This window comes from Phocoena sinus, chromosome 3, assembly GCF_008692025.1.
Source record: "Phocoena sinus isolate mPhoSin1 chromosome 3, mPhoSin1.pri, whole genome shotgun sequence".
Taxonomy (NCBI): domain Eukaryota; kingdom Metazoa; phylum Chordata; class Mammalia; order Artiodactyla; family Phocoenidae; genus Phocoena; species Phocoena sinus.
The window spans coordinates 147,971,958-147,992,624 of NC_045765.1; the positions used below are offsets into that span (position 1 = coordinate 147,971,958).

The 20,667-nt window shown below is 38.2% G+C and overlaps 1 protein-coding gene across 5 annotated transcripts in view; it reads right to left on the reverse strand.

Moving 5' to 3' along the window:
• Positions 1 to 230: 230 nt before the first annotated feature.
• Positions 231 to 20,667, reverse strand: part of CDH6 (cadherin 6) — a 131,332-nt gene continuing 110,895 nt past the window's right edge. For all 5 annotated transcript variants that reach the window (XM_032626679.1, XM_032626676.1, XM_032626677.1 and 2 more), the window contains 5 exons: positions 15,727 to 15,863; positions 13,078 to 13,199; positions 11,901 to 12,018; positions 11,516 to 11,767; positions 231 to 6,241 (listed from right to left, as the gene is read on the reverse strand). In XM_032626679.1, coding sequence (XP_032482570.1) covers positions 5,751 to 6,241; positions 11,516 to 11,767; positions 11,901 to 12,018; positions 13,078 to 13,199; positions 15,727 to 15,863 — 1,120 coding nt within the window. In that variant the 3' untranslated portion in view covers positions 231 to 5,750. The remainder of the gene's footprint in view (positions 6,242 to 11,515; positions 11,768 to 11,900; positions 12,019 to 13,077; positions 13,200 to 15,726; positions 15,864 to 20,667) is intronic.

The following is a 20,667-nucleotide window of genomic DNA, read 5'->3' on the forward strand; positions in this document are numbered from 1 at the left end:
ATTCTTGATGTCCCAGTGGTAAGAAGTCTGCAGGGCCGTGCCAATGATATATATTGCTGGCTGGGAGAAACTGTTGTTTACAAGCTAATTATTGTATAACAGGTTGGCTTTAGCTAGCTCTCTGAGAGGTTAAAACAGCAGATTTGGAAAGATAAAGTGTGTATCAGTATGTACATTTTAAAGATCTCTGATTACAAACAACAGTTTGAGAGAACTGAAAAAAAAACAAGTTAGAAAAAAACCAGTTTATTAAGTAATATCATATAAATAACTTGTTACAAAAATTGATTTGCAAAAGGCATATTTACTCTTTGTGAGAAATCACTTTTTAAATTGCATTCTTTTCAAATTTTTACGTCTAAGAAAACAAAGGAAAATAAAAGAAGCCATTTCAAGGAGCGTGTATTTGCCATTTGACTACAACAAAAGGCCCGGCCACACTGAGCTATAAGGTAATTGTCTCAACCCCATTCTTCTAATACAGAAAACTTTCTCATGTAAACTGTGAAGTTATGAAAATCTCCCTAGCTAGAAATGTGGATGAAAGCTGAGCAGTGATTGTTTCCATCAGGTGTTGTTGCCAAAGACACGAGCGATACCGAGAAAAACCATATGAACTGAGCACCCCAGTCAGTAAATCTTCCAGGGTGGTATCAGCTTCAATTTATACTTGGGAGTATTTTTAATTAAAAACAATCAATACCAAAAAGCTTTTATTTGGGGGTTTTAAAATCACAAATCACCGTAGGAGAATGCCATGTTGCCTTAGCTTGGTACTACTGAAGATGCCCATAGCAATTATTTTAAGTCCTATTCTTATGCAGTTTACTTTCAAAGCAATGAAAATAATCACAAACAAAATAGTACAGTGGTTTTGAATCGCTCCTGTGTTTCTCCCGAGCAGATCAGTTTTACGTTTGCTACACAGCATTCCTCCTGAATGCCTAGTAATTCTATACATATGATTCCTTAATAAACACTAAACTAATAGATCATAGAAAACTAAAAGCTTATAGCAGGTGCCTCTAGACATATTTACATAAATAGCACAGTCTTGCAAGAAAGACCAAGATCTCATTATAGTGGAATGCTTCTTCCACAATGCTGGGTCCATGCCTCATTTGTCGGATTAACCCCATTTGAGGAGAAATTTGAGTTTGTGGTCCATGCGTTTTTTAAAAAAGGGAATTAAACAACTTGTAAAAGCTCTTTGAAATTAATCTAATAACCCAGTGGCTCTTCGGCTAAGTGCCTGGTCCTGTCTGAAATACAGTGGGTAATAGGCTTTGTTTCCATTTCACCTCCTTTCAGCACTTTCATCTGCTGGCTCTGTCGGGCAAACGTTCCCCCCAAATTAAAAAATGAAACTGCATCATAAATAAGGCATTACCAAATGGGGAGTAGATTAAAGATTGTCTCAGCAATGCTTAAATTAAATTGACAATGCAGAGACCATAAACTTCTGGCCTTAAAAATGAACTATTTCTTTATTAACTTTTAACAAGTGTGTGAGTCAATGTATTGCTCTGCACAGAAAATATGGTCAGGGTCCGATATTTTTTAGTAGAGAATTATCCCTTTAGAAAATTATTCCATAAAGATGCCAAAGGGAGATTAAAAATGCTGCAACCATAAGAATTACTGAACTTTTAAGGAGATGATACTGTAATTTTGTATTCTCTAGAAAAGAAAGCTGCTGTCAGACCTCAGGAAATAGTTCATTTTCCTGAAGACGCACACACGAAGTCTTAATCTTTCCACTCTTATTATCTGATAAAGGAGGCTGGGTTGTAGTGGTAATAGTAGACTGCTTGGATTTTTAATCTCCTGTCACAATTCAAAAAAAATTTCCTCTAGACAAAAAAAAAGAATAAAACTACACTAAGATGATCCTTTTCAGAGGATACCTTTCAGAATAGTGGAGATCATGACTTTTTAGTGTTCTTCCAAAGTAATTACACCACTTCAACACTAGTGACTATGAAAAAATAATTTATTTGGTGGTTCGTTCGGTCCCTGGGGAAAATGAATTTAGCAGTACCTGCCTTAAATATTTAGTTTGTGCCCAGGAATCAAGTTTCTTCTTTCCTTTCAACTGCATACTTTTTTAATGGTCCTCAAGTATATAGAATTGAGGAATGCCCAATTTGTAGTTTATACATGGTTATCTCCAATGAAATACCCATTTCAAGACAAAGCATTTGGTATAAGGTATTGCTCAGCAAATCAGAACACCTCAAATGTATGTATCACTTAAATGTTTAAATTTAAAAGTTACCTAAAAATGAAATGAATGAAAACATTCTGAAGTTAGTTTGGATCCATAAAATTTGGATGCTTCTAAGATAGAGATTCAACTTATAAGAAATTTTTGTATCACTTTTTGGGAGCTGAAAATGAACACTAAACCAAAATTTTTATACTGAGTTAGAATATAACACCAGGTGTTATTCCATCTGAAAATGGAGTTGATTTGTATCCAGACCTCCCTATAGGCACCTAAACTGTAAAGCTAGGAAAGCTCTTACAAAAACATATATTTTCTGGGCCCAGGTCCCCTCTCTTATGGCTCTATGAAACCAGTTTTGATTTTCCCTCATTTGATTTAGTTTTTTATTTGGGGATGAATGTTTTCCAGGCCTTTCAGAAGAAAGTGCCATGAAGTAAAGGGGCTTTAAACTTATGTACAATAGCTTAATGTTTTTAAAATTTCAGCTTATTCTAGGGAACATCTCGGTGATGAAGAAACTTCCCCCTGTGAATAGAGGGCAAAAAAAAAAAAAAAAAGTGAGAAGGGCCTCAAAGTCCTTGAAACAACCCACAAAGGCAATCTCCCTATATTTAATGAATTTTAGTTTCTCAGTGATTAAAGCAAATATTAAAACAACTTTACCTCTTCTCAATTTCCTTCTTTCTCATCACAAACATCTAATATCAGGACAGAGACAGTGTGAAAACTGAGCTGAAAGCTAATGTTTTCTCCAGTCATTCATGTCAACGCAGGTTCTTGACCGGATGTCTTGGTGGAAGGAAGTGAGACCAGCACAGAATGATGGAACTATGGCTCTTATTGTTTCCACGACATCAGGCAGCTTTAATTTCAGGAAAATGTTACTCAGTCTTGACATTTATAGGACCCTAGTGCAAAATATTCAGCTCCAACCTATCCAACTTCTTAGAGATTCACTTCATCATCAGCTTTTGTGGTAAGAGATTTAACAGTTATGTACTTAGTCATATTAACCTGCTCTTGGTATAACTGTCGCAACTTCAGGGTGGAATAAGATAACTTCCAATTACACCTCAGAAATTCCACTACAGAACTTCTTACTTTCACTTAGGAGGAGAGCGTAAACCTTACCCTTAAACATGGAAGTTGCTGGCGTCAACCCACACACATTCCAATTAATGCCAAAATTTTAGAAGGAAGACTTCTGATACTTTTCTTTTTACAGGACTATCTTTCTTGATATACTTTATCACATGACATGAAATATAAGGATAGAGAGCTCTTAAATTTTACAGTAATTTGTGTGATTAAGGTGCTGTTCTATTTCTATAAATAACTAGTTCTTATTAATTAACTTTCCTAAGCTATCTTTTTTCAACACTTACCTGTGACTATGATATATATCGACTCATTACAGCGAAGCCCTCCTGTAGTATTTTGTCTGCATTCCTGTGTGTGTGTATGTCTGTGTGTGTGTGTGAAGAACTAGAAAAGAAAACCTTATAAGCAGGAAACAGCCCAACCATGAAATACTTGTTAGTATACAGGGAAGTCCATCCATTCAGGAAACACAAGGAATAATATGGTTGTAAAAAATTTTCACTCTCATTGGGTAACCCAAAAGACTATATTTCTCTTATTTTAAAGGTGCTGTCTTTACTTCCTGGGTAATAAACCTATTTAGAACGTAACTACTAAACAACAGTGTGTTTCCAAATAGAAAGTATGTGCTGATAGGACATTATCCCCCAATGGAAATGGCACTAAGATTATCTGTAGAAAATTACCATTAATTGAAAATAAATCCCTAAGACTAATAATTGAAGTCAGCATATCCTTAAGTACATATTATATACATACAGAGCCTGTTTTTTTCAGAGTTTTCAAAACAAGGATGTTTCATTACAGTACTTTGGAAATTTCTGATGACTGCACAATGTAAGAGTCTAATGACAAAAATCATTAGAACGGCATATGAAATAAATGATCTGAACCTGCCAGAAGGATTAGTTCAGTTCAGTTGGGTCCTCTGGATGATAACTATGATGCTAATTGCATAATTAGAGAAATAATGGATTTGATGGATTGTACATTACTTTTCTGTTGCAGTTTGAGACCATTACTTTATCATTAGTTCAAAGACAAGGAGGGCAGGGATTGCCGTGGGAACAAAGTTAAAAACAATGAAAAACATTTAATGCTTTTGAAAGGCAGCTATCATTTAAATTACAATCTTAAACACCCTTGTTGAAGGGAATCCAAGTTTTCCCTTTTTAAGTGTCTTCCAAACATGTAATATGTAGGTTTTCACCATGATTTCAATGTTCATCTATATGCATCATGTTATATAAATATACGGATATTTCCAAATGGGAAGGACAGGGTGTCAAGTTCAAGTGTGACTGGCTCTTACCTCCCCATTGGACTGTGAGAGCGGGATCTGAGTTTTATTTAATCTACCTTCACTAATGCAACTCAGTTGTGTGAGACGGATCTGAAGGATATGAATTATTGTACCTCACACTGCTACTTTCAAGGATATTGGAATCATGCTGACATTTACAGACCAGGAGTTAAACTTTGTCTCAGAAAAATTCCTTCAAGAACTTTCTAAACAATTTAGACTTATTTGTAATTAGCCTACTGATGGCTGAAATAATTCCAAGTGATCCATGATACATTTGGTGGCCCAAACTTTAAAATATGCTAAATATTTCCTTTGTTAACATTGATTATCTATTTTTCTTTTCCCTTTATATGGTGCAAGGGCAAATTTTGTATGTCTAATGTATCACAAATTATGAGTCAGTGGCAAGGGAATGAGGTCTTATTAAGATTCTTTTTTTTTTTTTTTTTTGGTTATCTTTGAATGTTACCATTTAATTGGCATCATTTCTTAAAGAAGAAGGCGAATCTCAAAACGTTGGCGGATCTGATGTTTTGAACCGTCACTGGTGCCGGAAAAAGATCATGAAGGGTAAACAGGACCGGCAAATATCATTTGAAATTCTTTGTAGGAGAAATACACACCCATATATAGTTCATCATCTCCTTGTGAGCTGATATACCAGGAGCAGTGGTTCCTCCTTCATTTCTTTAACTAAAACTATATTTTTATAAAGTATAATCCCTTATCCCATTAGCATGTGAAATGTACAGAGCAGTCAGCTGACCTTGGGTCAATGCAATGTACTACGAGACCAGGCCAGTGAAATCGAGCATGTTCCAAACCTGCACTAAGAGAACAGGGGAAAGGATTACTCCCCATCCTCTCCTCCAGCACGCTGCCTGTTGGGCTGACATGGTTAACTGGATGTGCTAAAAAATAAACATTTGCCTCTCAGAAGCTCATAAAAGTGTACTAGAAAAAAAGTCTCTAACATTAGATCCGCACGGACTGCAGCCATTGACTTTTGGAACGGGTAGAACAGAGAACCCTTCACGGAGCGGTGGATAAATAGAAAGAAAGAGCCACTTCACATGTTTCAGTGTCGTACTGGAAAATGAAAAAGGCAACATATTAGGAGTCCTTGTCACTGTCCACCCCTCCGTACATATCTGCGAGCTTTTTGAACCGAGGCCCCCAGTCACTAAGGTATTCATAGTCCTGGTCTCCATCCGTGGTCACCGACTCCAGCGAGCTCAGGGAATCGGCCACTGAACCGGTACCCTCGTAGGCGAAGGTGGCCAAGGAGTCGTAGGGCGGGGCAGTGGGGTCTGTGTCATTTTCCTTTAACCTTTGGTTAATGAAATCTCGGACGTCGGTGTTATCACAAGCTGCTGGAGTCCGTCGGGGTAGAAAAAGGGCTTCGGGCACAATGTCCCTGCGTAATTTGCTGTCCTCTATGGCTTCGGGATTTCTCAGGGTGCCGATATCAAAGGCCTGGGTGTCCTCCTCTCCCCCACCTTCGTCGTTGTAACTGACAATGTTGTCTCTGATGTCCTCTTTGGAAATGATCAAAGGTTCTTTTTTCCGCTGTCGCCTGAGAGCTGCAAACAACACCACTGTCACTGGAAGCAGAAACAAAACAACGAGGGAAGGGAAAGTTAATTTGCCGACCAATTAACGTCAGGAAGAAACACTGCTCCAAAGTGAAGTTTTCAAAGTTTTCGAGGAAACTACTCGAGACTCAACTTTTGCTTCCTTAAGGTTGCACGTGCCTCCACGCATGATCAAACCACGACCCTCTCCCACCCCCAAATCGAGTAACTATTTGAAAGAAAGTTAGGATTTAAGTAGAGGATAGAACACCTTCATGTTTTGTCAGTAGTTCCTTCTTGCTTTGAAATGGCAGACTAGTTTCAAGGTAAGGGAAAAAATAATAAAAAAGAGCTCACACAGTGAGAGTACTGCAATAAGAGTGAAAATTATGCTGAACACCTGAAATGCTCTGAAACTGTTTATAAGTACAAGGCTGGCACCTTTGGGGATGTGTTGAAGGGTTTGCATAACTCCGCTTCTAAAATAACTTTTGCACTGATGCCTTCTTTGTTCTTCCGGAGAAAAGTATAAAGTTAGTTTAAAACCCAAAGTAGAGACATGGATGTTTGGATACCTTTCTTACATACAAGGACAGGTAATACCTGCAGAAGCCCAGATACAATTCAGAAAGCCGTTTTGGACTTCAAGATCAGCCAGTTTGAAGGGGGCAGGTAATAGTGCGCATGCCAGATTACCTGTGTTTAGGCTAAACAAAATAAACACATTTAAGTGGGAACTTAAAAAATCTCTCAGAGTTTCATGTTCTGTAAGTCTGTTGACCGGAATGTTTGTTCTTTTGATTTTTCCTAATTCGGATTAGAGGCAAAGCAAGAGCTGTGTTTAAATAGGTCCTGACGTGGGCTTCCCTGGTGGCGCAGTGGTTGAGAGTCCGCCTGCCGATGCAGGGGACACGGGCTCGTGCCCCTGTCCGGGAAGATCCCACATGCCGCGGAGCGGCTGGGCGCGTGAGCCATGGCCGCTGAGCCTGCGCATCCGGAGCCTGTGCTCCTCAACGGGAGAGGCCACAACAGTGAGAGGCCCGCGTACCGCAAAAAAAAACCAAAACCAAAACCAAATAGCTCCTGACGTTTCTTCATAGCTGGTTGGGTAGAAAACAGCTGGCTACCTGTAAAGAGACACATCCATGAATGAACACATGGATGGGAAAGTGAAAACATACCGACAGCTTGGAGAGAAAACAGCCATCCAGGGCAGAAAATGCATTGTTAACCTGGGGTTGTCCATGGGAGATTAGTACCAGTAACATCTCTTTACTCTCTCATCCCTAACATGGTCCAGTTTTTATGAGCCATGCAAATTGAATTATCACAATAAAAATTACAGAATAATGGCTTTTGGTGGATGTGTATATCTATCTCTATATTAATGGATATAGGCACACCCAGGTGTCTATATATTTAACATTTCAGATGTTAATAGTATTAATAATTGGTGATCTATCGAGATAGTTCTATGTGCCAAGCACTGTGCTAAGTGCTTTACATACCGAATCGAATTTAATTATCATAATAGTCTTACAAAGTAGGTACCATCATTATAACTCCATTTTACATAAGAGGAAATTGAGGTTTAGAGATGTCACGTGTACAAACAATTGAAATCTAGGTCAGTCAGACTAAAAAGCCTGTACTCTTAATTACCCTGCTTTGAAGCATGTTTGGATTGTAGACTATTTCTAAAGGATATGCAATTTTGCTGTTTTCAAGCATGCAGTTGTGTAACGGTACACATTCTCTTTTGCTGCCAGAGAGTGTCCTGATGCCTCATTTATCCCTTTCATTCAGGGTATTTATTTATTTGTTCATTCAATAAATATTTATTTAGTGCCAACTCTGTGCCAGGTATAGTTCTAAGCATTATCAATAATAATAAAAAAAAAGATCCAGAGCCTGTCTGAAAAAGGGAGGCAGGAGTGGTGGTGGTGGGGTGGCAGATAGAGACAGAAAAAAACAATGTGTGTAATAAATAAGGAAATTATTATAAGGTGATAAGTGCAGTGGAAACAAGAAAAAGTAGGGCAGAGTAAGGAGGATGGGAAGGACTTCCGTGTACGTCTGAGGGGCTGTATATATTTTCTGGGGGGAGACTGCATCATTGAGGAAGTAACACCTGAGCAAAGAGATGAGGAGTTATCTAAGGAACTATCTGGAGAAGAGGACAGAGCTAGGAGGAAGGCCACGGGGTGGGGGTGTGCCTGCAGCGTGTGAGGTGCCGGGGAGACGAGCAGAGTAGGAAGGGCCATGTCAGGTGGGGCTATGGGTTCTTTGTACGCCTTCACTTTACCCGGGGGGTCCAGGTGGGTGGGAAATTGCACGGCTTTGGGTGGAGGGATGCTCTTAATCTACCTTTTATGCTGGTTTCCAGTGTGACGCGGATTTGCAAAACAGAGGGTTGTAAGTAAGGACAGCCTTTGGGATAGAGAATAGAATCAAGCTAACTGTCGCTCAAAGAAATAAATTCTGATGGACACAGGTTCATTCCAACATTTAAGCCAAGACAGCAGGCATTTATCACTTTCTGATTTTTCCCCAGCTTAAGGTGCCTATATCTTGTCTTTTACTCCTGTGCACACCTGAAAGTGCAATTGTCTAGAAGACAGAGGGGACATTCAGTAATTTAAAGGCATTTGTGCACTGCCTAATTCTCCTACTGTTACAACTGCCTGTATCTTTTCTTATTGGCCCAATGCACATCTGAACAGAATTTCTTGAGGGTGTAACTGTCTAAAAGGAAGATCTTTTTCAAAGCTAATTTTTATAAACTGAAAATGTGAGTTCTAAGCACATGGAACAAAAACACTCTGAGAAAGTAAAATGCTGCCTTCTCTGTAACTGAGCCCTTCCCTTTTCTCTACCTCCTTGAGGCCAGAGGACAGCAGTGAGATATTTGGGGCCAGCGTGCTTGGACAAATTTGTGTTCAAATCCCATCATGAAACTGGAACGTAGCAAGGCATCTGAGATCAGCAGATCTAGGTTCACTTAAACGATCCGACCTTTCTAAGTCAGTTTCCTCCTCTGTAAAAGAGAAGCAATAACACAGTGCCCAGTGTGAAAGTTATTATGCCAACTCTAAAGCACCAAAGAAGCACGAGATGTAGTAGTTGTTTTTACTGTTGCTTTATTGACAAAAACAATAGATGCCACATGATCCACTTTCTTGACGGCAGATTTCCCCCTATATCAATGTGGCTTTCCTTCTCTCACCAACTCTCAGGTTTGCTGCCACTTTCTTCAATGGTCTCATTTTTAGTTCGAGCTCTCTTTCATCCTGAAAGTTACACTGCATTCTATAAGTTCATGGAGAAAATAGGGTACAGTGTGGAAGCACCAGGGGTCGGCAGGGTAAAGACCTGCGTTTGGAACTTAGCTCTACCACCTGTTAGCTGTGTAACTTGGCTTCACACCCTGGGGCCTCAGTTTTCATATGTAAGATGCAGATAAATATAGACTAGATGGTTCTGAGGATTAAGTGAGAAAGACATTTGTAAAGCATCTTGCCCAGTGTCTAGCCCATGCTGTGAGCCTAGTAAAGATTAGATCCCATTTTTCTCCTTTTTAATTAGGTACAGAATTCCAAAGAGACTAGACAAGATGTGGGAAACACTGAGGCAAATTAGAAGTAATGAGGAGACAGTGAAGTCACTGGAGGGAAAAGATGAAAAAAGAGGACATAGGGAGCTGGTTAGAAGGAAACTAAGCGGGAGGACAAAGTGGGTAGATGATGAGGGAAGGGAAACATGACCTCTATGAGATGAAGGCTGGCTCTTCCTCCATAGACCATGAGTCCATGGAATTCTACCTGAGTATAGCATGCCGGTCTAGCCCTTCTAAAAATAACCTCTTTTTTTTTTTTTTTTTGCGGTACGCGGGCCTGTCACTGTTGTGGCCTCTCCCGCCGGGGAGCACAGGCTCCGGATGCACAGGCTCAGCGGCCATGGCTCACGGGCCTAGCAACTCCGCGGCATGTGGGATCTTCCCGGACCGGGGCACGAACCCGTGTCCCCTGCATCGGCAGGCGGACTCTCAACCACTGCGCCACCAGGGAAGCCCATATAACCTCTTTTTTTTAATCAAAAAGAATATTCATATCTTTCTCTTGGAAAACAATTTTTACAGACTCACACCATTAGAACACTGATTTGTCTTTGCATACTGTCAGTTTTTATTTACCCTCATATCTTAAAATACTTCCCCCAAATCTTAGCTGACAAAGAGAATCACAGTTCTTTAGCCGAGTTTCAAGACTCTGTTATAATTAGCAGAGTTGATCTGGAACGTGAAACTCTTGAACAGGGATCCCTAGGCTTTCTCTTCTTGGAGAAATGGAGGTTTTCCTTTCCTCTTTTTGAAGTCACTATATTGTCATTTTTTAAAAAGGAGTTTTTCTCCTTCTGTGAAATCCAGGTTAACTCTGGCTTATTTTTTCCCCCCATGGTGTAGGCAGGCTTCTCAAATCTTAACTTTTTTTTTTGAAGGGCTGCATTAGCTAACATTTGATTTCTTAGTTCACAACAGTCAAGGGACTTTGGAGCATTTTGAGCTCAACTTGTGCACTTAATTGGTTGGGGATAAAAATTTCCTTTGATTCACCATTAGATCTTGATTTTCACTATTCATTCATTTCTTTTAGGTCAAAGATTTATTTCCTTAGTCACAAACGTTATTTATTATTGAGAGTCTGAGAAATAATAGACATTGTGTATGTGGCAATCAGAGAGCAATGCTAAGAAGGTAGTTATTTAAGTGGGTGGATCCAAATAAGTTTTCTGAGATAAAGAAAATTTCACCACGATTTATTCTTCTGTATGAGAAAAAAAAAAGTCATCACATTTCTCTTTCCACTTTCCCATTGATCTTTAAACTTTACCTTTGTAGAAATGGCCTTCATTACATACCCCATGTCCAATGACTTTTGTTCTTTGAAAATTTAACGTTTGCCAGGTTAAATATGAAACAACAAATGAAATGGAAAGGGCATATTTATATTGCCCTCAAATCCCCCTGTGGTTCATTCCCAGTCTGATAGAAAAGAGATTCTTTTGGTGGAATGACTCCCTGGGTAGGGAAAGACATGGGCAAGTTTCACATATGTTCATTCTCCAAAGCCATTTTCAAGCAAAAACTAGTTCATGGGTGAACCACATAAGATTCTCAGCACATAACTCTCCTCACCTAGATCGGGCTGTATGCCTTAATGGGGGAGGCGGATAAATCTAGAGAGCCATAGTAACAGTGTGTGCCCCTCAGCATGGGGAGATAGGATGCAGGGAGAAGCAGTTTACCTAGTAGGGTCATGATGCACAGCAGGATGGCAACCAGAGCCCCCGTGCTCAGTCCCGTCGGGTGGACGAGGGCCTCTGCGTGGCAGGACTGCATGTTCCCTTGGTGGTCACACGCACAGACCCGGACAGTCACTGTCCCAGTGCTGCTTTGGACTGGGTAGTCATTGTCTGATATGACCACAGGCAGGAGATAGGTGCTCATCTCATGTCTACTGTAGCCATTTTTCCGAGTTAAGATTCCCGCTGTGTTGTCTGGAACCGGAAAGCAAAGTGGTGAATGGAAGTGGAAACCATGTTATATATTGGATCAACTGTGATGGGAGTAGACAGATAATAGATGCAGATATAGATATATAGACCGACAAGGCAACTTGGACTCATTTACCTTTGTTGTCTTGAATGGTAAAATTTGAGCCACTGGCTGCTTCTGGGGCCAGAGAGAATGAGAATTGGTGCCCGCTGTAAGGGTCATCCTTGTCAACGGCTCGTAGGGTCTGAATCAACTAAAATTGAAACCATAAAGCTGCCATCAAGTCTTGCTAACTCAAAAGTGTTTCTTACAGTTTTGCAGTAAATGGCTTGATCAAATGATTTCTAATTTTACTTTTAAAATGATAGCCTGTAGAAAATTTACAATGAATCCACTGTATGCAAAGAACTAATAGGCTGGAAATAGAGCCAGGGACAATACTTTGTTGTGGAGCTGTCCTGTGCACTGTAGCATTTTTAGCAGCAAGCCCGGTCTCCTCCCTTCAAACCAGCAGTACCCTCTTCCTTGTCACAATCAGAAATGTCCCCAGACACTGCCAAATGTCCCCTGGGGGGCAGTATCACCTGGGTTGAGAAACATGGCCCTAGAGTGATACCAAGCTATAAAATATCACAATGATCTATGACAATATTGCAACTTAAGTAAATGGAGGCACTCTTTGGACAGCCTGCTTAGAAATGCAATCTTGGCATATACATAAGCCATCAACCTGCAAAAAAAGCTAATTTGAATATAAAACACACAACTTCAGCTTCTCATTTTAACATGCATTTTAACAGTGCACTTCTATTTTGACAAACTGTAACATAGTTTTTATATCACTGGCAGAAAAGACCGATTTCAGGTGGGGACAAATGTGTAAAACAGTAAAACATTCATGAATTTGTACTGCTTGTACAGATGGGCAATGTAAGTAAGTGAAACTATGAATTATAGGCAATTGTAAAATATGTTCTAGCTTTTACTTTCCAGTATATATGGTAATTAAAAGTATCGGCTCACCAGTAAAGATTTTTCCAATAAAGCTGTGACTGATTTATTTTATGTCAAAACTTAAGACTGATTTGGGATCGGCATCAGTCTTTGAGACTGATGAACTTCCTGTTCTTAAAAACTGTTTGTTCTCTTATGCAAGTTAAACATTCATCGTGGTTCTTATTTATAGTAATAATTTTGTTGGCATTTATTTCATAGATAATTCAAAACTTGCCCTCAGCTCTGTGTATCATCTGAATTATTAGAAGATCTAAACTAATCTGAGTTAATTAATTTACTTTCTTATGAAACTCACCTGATCTGCTTTTGCTTTTTCACAGACAAAGGTTTCATAGAATTCAGCAAATTCTGGAGGGTTGTCATTGACATCTAGAACTTTAATATACAGCGGTACTCGGCTGCTTTGCTTTGGATTATCTGCAAAATGCCAAAAAGAAAGGAATAGGCATTTATATGTTGATGGCCAGTCCCCTTTAGATGATGGTTACTTACTCCTTTCTCATTCATACATAGTTTCCCCAAGGCTCCTGTGAGTACCACAGTGAATTATGTATCATCATAGTCACAAAAAAGTAGAATTAGATTGTTTGGTACTTCTGGAGTTGGATACACCTGACGGAAATATCTAGGAGACAAAGCTACTTCTATTGGTACAGCGCAACTGTATAACAAACCCCAGAGTAACACAAAATAAAGAAAAGCTCTCCAGGAAAGGAATTTTAGAAGCATATTTTAAAGGAAGCCAAGGAAGTAGGCAGATGGGAAAAATGTGGGCAGAAGGAAAAAGGATGGGATAATAATGATTGTTAATGGTCTTAGTTTTTTAGTTTGAGAGCTAGACATTGTGCTGAGCACTTTCTTATATTTTATTTAATCCTTATAAACTTCTGAGATAAATATAATTATTGTCCCCATACCATAGATGAGGAAACACATCATATTATAGATGAGACACAGAGAAGTCAGGTAACTTGTCCATATTCACAGAGATAGTAAGGACTGGAGCCTAGACTCAAACTTGGGTCTGTCTGACTCCAAAGCCTAGGCTGCTCACCTAGGATAATGATAGAGCAGAATCAGTGTTTGAAGACCTGAGATAAATGAAGTATTTTGGCTGTCATCTCTGATAATCTCCTGGGTAGTATGGAAGGCAGATTCCTGTTCTAAGAATCAGGAGCTGGAGTCTCTTACCTCAGGTCTCTTCACTCACTTCACTCATGTCTATTTGTTTGTTCACTTCATAAATATTTAATGAGCATCTAATATCTAAGTAGTGCCAGCCACTATTTGGGGTACATAACAAAGATCCTGCTTCCTGGAGCATTGTTCTTATGGGGGTAGGCGAACTGTGAACACATAAATATATAATGTGCCAGATGGCAAATGCTGTGGAGAAATTAAACAGGCAAAAGGGACTGGAGAGAGATGGAGGTGCTGCTTTGTATGGGATGACCAGGATTGGCTTCTCTGATGAGATGCCATTTGCCTAGAGATATGAATGAAGAGAAGGATTAAGCCGTGTGAATATTTCTGGCTCTCGAGGTAGAGGAAATGGCAAGTGCAATGGCCCTGGAGTGGGAGAGAGTTGGTTTAATACAAGCTCTTGGCTCTTGGCATCAAAGGTAGTTAAGAAGTTTGGACAATAAGATTCTTAGGTTCCTTTGCATCTAAAATTTTGCTCACATTATTCTTCCTAAGTTAGAACTGCAGAAGATGAAGTTTTAAAAGATCTTTATCACTAGTACTTTCAAAGATATCATAGAAACATTAAATCTTAAAAACAGAAATATTTAGGTACAAAGTTTAAAATACACACGAGATGACTACTTCAGTAAAAAATAAAATTTCATGATGTTATAAAAAATGATCTTTTCAGTGGGAAATAATTTTGTAATTTTAAAGCTTGAAGTATTCTCAGTCATTGGTATCCACATTAGTCCACATAAATTCTGAAAATCAAATTCCTACCTAACAGATTTATAATGAGGAGTTCTAATCACTGTCAGAAAGCAATGCTTCATTTTGTCCACGTTGGTTGTTACTCTAGTCAATATCTTTCAGTCACTTCAAATCTCATGAGTTATGTTGACAAAGAATATTACTGTATTATACCATTTGATATGGAGTATTTCACACTAGATGCCCCACTGAGCTAAAAATGTTTGAACTTTTAAAATCAAAAACAAAAACAAAAAAATGCGCTATAATTTAGAAGCCTATTTTCAAACATTTCAATGTTATTTTAAAGATCCTTTTCCTTTCATCTACTTAGGTCCATACATTGTGTTTACATTATACAGTTTTCACTGTATATAACCATTTTATCTGAAGTATTCCTTTGGCCCTGTTTTTCTCTGCCTTAAGTTTCACGGGGACTGCCATAAAATTCATTCTAAACATTGTGTTGGTTAGTATTGGTGATTAGTATTAGTCACTTTGGTGTACCGTGAAAAAGTTACAATTTATATCTCTTAATTCTGTAACAATTTTGAAATAGACATTCTACAGAAAGCTAAAGGATGACTATCCAGAAGATTTCTAAACAATGCCTACATTTTTGAATATACTTGATCTCCACCCCCTCCTCCCGGCCACACACACACAACGTCTGTGAGCCCATTTCTTTTAGCTGCTTCTGTAATGTTCTGATTTATAAGCTTTTTGGAATCAAATCCAACATGTACCAATTCAACCTAGGTTGACAGATGCATTCCTGTTTTATTGTTCCCAAACTGCAGAACTTCCACAGTTGCTTCTGCATTTAGGAACGAACCAACGTGTCTAGAAGAAACATTAGTGCACATCATTGCAGAGCTCTTTCCCTCAATAAGTATCGAGTGGGATCATCAATACATGGTGACGAGTTTCAGCCGCATTTCACTAGCCCTTGTGGAGATGCTCTCTCTGTCAATCAGGGACAGCAGTGGTAAAAGGGTGGACTTACTGATCTCTGTTGCTATCACTGTAATGTTGTGCCACAGCAATGTTTCTCGGTCAAGAAGTTTTGATGTAAAAATTGAACCATTTCCAGAATCGATGTTGAATATTCTGTCCATATCTGTGTGTCGATCAACAGAATACCTGATAATGCAGAGCAGAATTTAGAAAGGTTTTCTTTGGTTTGCTATTCTCGCATCCTAAAACTATTCCCAGAAAATCTGTTACGTGAATTTTTTTCTACCTGTAGCACGTATTTGAATATCGGTAACTTAGTATTAAGCAAAATATTCTGATAAATTATTTCTTTACAATTGAGGTCTTAATAGTACACCCACTAGACAAGTTGCATGATTCTGAGTATCATTACTAAAGTTTCATTTTAAAAAAATGTAATTTAGATCAAGTTTATATAGTAATTGTTACATTTTAACTTAAGTTTTTAGACATTTGGTTAGGACTTTAATGTATGTGTGTGTGTGTGTGTGTGTGTGGGCATAAGTAAGGTTATTGGCTACTTTTCTATTATCCATTTTATTTAAAAAATCGTTATGTTGAAAAAGCAAAAGGTGGTTAATGTGGCTGAGGTTAGTGAATCTGGAGAGGGAAATAGCAGATGAGCTTGTGGAGAGATCCACAGTCGGGACTGCAGAAGGATGGGCTGGCTGTGGGGAGGAGTTGGAGTTTATTTGAACTTGATGTGGATCTTCCAATGGATTTTAAGCAGAGGAGTGTCACCATCTAACTCATGCTTAACAAAGATCACTGGCTGAATTGTGGAGAACGGTTGGACGGTGCTGTCACAAAAGATAGGAGTGAAGAACAGGATTTGGGGAAGATCATAAGTTCCAGTTTTGATATGTTGAGGCTGAGGTGCCTGAGGAACGTTCAGGAAGCTCAAGATAAACATCCAGACTGACAATCTAGATTTCCTATTCAACACTCTAGGAAGAGAACGGGAAAAATGCGAAGAATGGAGTTGCTTAAAGGATGAACGGGAGAATGGAGACCCACAGGGACTAGAACAGTGCCCAGAGTAGAGTAGGAATCTGATAAATCTTTAAAAAGGAGAGTTTGGAGAATTCAAAGAAAACCAAGAGGTGCTTTAGAAACCAAAACAGGACAAAGTCTTCAACGCTGGAATTGATGAAAGACTAGTAGATTTTGAGAAATGTTATCTTCTTTATAAATTTATTACTAGTGTCTGGATAGTCATATGTAAGGGGAAAATATGTATACGCCATTTTATGGGGGGAGCATTAAAGAGAAAACTCAGAAGAAAGTTGATATGCGAAGGCCATTATGAACAAAAAATTGCCTATTTCAGCTGAATTCTCAAAATGTACATCATGATAGGAGATTTTAAAATGTCAACTCAGTAGAAATATATTTTAAGTAAATGTCCTACCTAGTCATACACATGTGGAAGTGTTATGAATGCTGTTTTAAAAAACTCTTGTTACTGACTTGCAAAGAGTGTATCATGTTCCAAGATTCTATTTCAATTAATTATTTTGTTTTAAAGTACTACTAGTGAATTATAATAAACAGTGTTATCTTAATAAAATCTATTTTTGTCATCTAGCAGGTGTCTAAAAAATATATATTCCATATTGTAGGCTATTTAAACTTGATTTTAAAGAGAATTAATGAAGTTCACAATGGATACATATATGTCAAGATGGAATTTTAGTTTCAGTTTACATAAATCTAGTGTTTTATTATCAAAAGGTTTGAAACAGATGAAATAGCTACTGTTTTGCCATTTATGTCATGAATCAACATTTATTAAGAATTTAGCCAATTGCATTGAACTTGCTTGATCACCTTTCTTCATTTTTGAGAATGATAAGTATTTATTGGACATAATTACCAAAAAGGAAATCTCAGTATTCATAGCCTTTGTAAGGAATTTAATAATTTTCTACAAATATATTTTTTTCTTTCATGAAAAGTGTCAAGTTTAAGACTTGATGCTTATTGCCTTTATAAGCTGTTAACAATTATACACAGCAGTAATCTTTTCTTGCTCTTTGCCTCTTTTCTTCCTGCTATAGTTTTAAGTTTTACAAGTAATCATATTTTCCAATCAAGCCTTGAAATAAAGGGTAAGGAGTGAGGAATTTTTACTTGAAGGTGGCTTTTGATTTTAAAGAGAGAGGACTGTTTAGGAAATACCATAATTGTGTATCATTTTCTTTCCTTAATTGGGGATTTAAAAATTAATAGGAAACCTAAAGTGTCTACATTGTTTAGGAAAGATATCTCATTTGAGGCACACAAGGCCTCATTTGTTTGTTGTTTTTCTTTCCAAAGTAATTTCTATTTATATCCAGAAATTTACTGTCCAGTCACATTAATAACTGATAAGGAGAAAGGTAACCAATCTCATCATGATTATAGCAGATCATTCTGCTAGGTACCTTGTTTTATTCCGTAGAACTCTACTGTATTCTGTGATTCAATAATTTGTCTTCTCATGTATCCTGAAGGGAGATTTGTGGGTCAGGAAAAGAAAATGTGTTTGCATGTGAATTTTTCATAATAAGTATTCAGAGTGACATTTTATAAGACTTCCATGGAAATCAAAGGACATTTGTGATATGAAGTTGTTGGAAGAAAATTATTTTATGTGATTAAAGAATTAAAGATTTGTGCTTACATAATGATAAATCATTGTTTGGGGGAAGAATTCTCCAGTATTAATTATGCACCTAACGTTGGGTCTAGCACTCACTTGTGCAATATTTATGTCTTGCATAACCAAAAACTATGTGCGGTTGTAATTTCCGAATATAAGAATCAGTTTATCCTATAAAAAAACCCACTGGAATATGCATCTATATACCAATATATCTATGTGTATTTTTATCCTTGAAGCTGTATCTATATATGAAATCCATATGTACCAAGGGAAGGCTGGCAGAAAAAACTTTAAAATTAGCTGACAGCCAGCCTAATCTGACAAGCTAACTACTTCCTGTAATAAAACATAATATAATTGCAATGGGTAAAAGTGGTATTTGGTATAAAAAGTAAAACAGACATAAAAATGAAGCCTACATTCCCAGAAGACATTATCTCTTTCAATTAAAAGCATGTTGACTGATCAAAGAGGTAACCGAAGCTCATATTTATAAACTTCCAGCATTAGCACTTTTAAATTGGTCTTGATGTTGACCTGATAAGATTTTTGTCTTATGCAGTAGAACGAACTCTGCACGTTGGGAAAGTACTTAAGATTATTTGTGTTGTAGGAGCAGAGGCTGTCATTCATTTTCCTTATTAATAATGTTAAATGTATACGGAGGAACCCTTGACCCACGGGGCTCTCATGTGGCTGCTTTGGGTTGCCCATCATCCAATTTAAGGAGCCTACAGGTATTCCAGTAGAATGATAAGACAACAGAGTCTGTTTTCCCAAAGATTTAAAATTATTCCCTGAAAATAAGCCAGGCATTTTTGAGTCTTAGATGTGGGACTTGCCATGAGGTTTCATCTGAACTCAGTGGCTAAAAAGTTGAACTCAAGGGCTCAATGGCTAAAAAGTTGGAAAACGACTGCCTTGGAGCCTCAGACTCTTTCATCTGCAATAGTATTCTTCATGCAGCAGCCAATGTGGTCCTCTTAGAGAGTAGTTTTGGATTAGTTAACTTTTCTACCCAAAGCTCTCCAGCGGCTTCTTACCTCAATCAGAATAAAATCCAGTGGTTACCAGCGCCTACAAACCCCAGTAGGCCCTGCTTCACTCACCACCTACCAAACCTCCCTGTCGCCTCATACCGTGCCACTCCCAGCCTGCGTCCCTCTCTCAGCTGTAGAGGCCTCTACTCCTACCTGCCAAGCAAGCTCTGATATCAGACCTTACCCTTGCTTTCCCCTCTTGTTGACATGTTCCTCCCCCAGAGAGCGGTGTGGTTCATCCCATCATTTCATTCAAATCTTTACTCAGATGATTTCCAACAAGGCCAAGCCTGACCACACTATCTAAACTAGTACCCCAGATACCCTTTGTTTTCTAGACTCTGTCTTATTTCACTGCTTACACTTTAGTTTCACCTGACATAGCATATATTTATCATTTGCTTATTTCTTTCTTCCCCAATTAGAATGTAAGCTCCATGAGATCAGGACTTGGTACTGTTCTCTGTCATATCTCTAGTGCCTAGAACATGCCTGGCACAGGGCAAGTGCCCTGATCAGAATAGATCTGTAGACTCACAGGTACAGCTTCTCAGTCTGCTTACTTTCTTCATGAGGAATAATTTACACAATAATATTCTGGTTTAGCACTTTTCTCATCTAGTCAACTAAGCTACTGGTAAAGGCTCAAAGTTGTTGACTCCAGTGCTTTCATGAGAAGATTCTAGAATGCTTAAGCAGTGGTGGTCTCAAAGGGCAATGAGGCTTTCTTACAACATGATTTACAACGAAGGTGTAAGGAAAGTACAGGGAAAATAGAGCTTGCTTACATAGTATATATTTGGATTCAGCTCTATTAATTTAATTTCCCCAGGATTTCACAGGCGTATATCATGAAACAGTGCTTGTTTTTATCCATGTCTGCAACAGAAAAAAATTATGCATCCAAATGGAGCATAATTCTGCCTGTAAGTGTTACATGGTGGGTTCTTCCACGCTTGAAAAACTGACTTTCAAGCACAGCGCCTTGTTTGTTAAAAATGCTTTCTCCATTCCATACCAATCTCTGAAAAAATCTAAGACCTAAAAAAAAAAACAAAAAAACCCAGACCATTCAGCTGCATTACCTTGTACCACTTCCATGTAAGCAGTAACCTCCTTATAGCTCATTTTATGTTTTTTCACCCCAAATTTTGAGTTTTTTAGGTTTACATCGTTGCTAAAATAATATTTTATGATGAGCAAGGAGAGCAGAGTTAGTAAAGGTACTTTAAAGTAGTTTTTCAGGAAGACAAAACTAATTGGA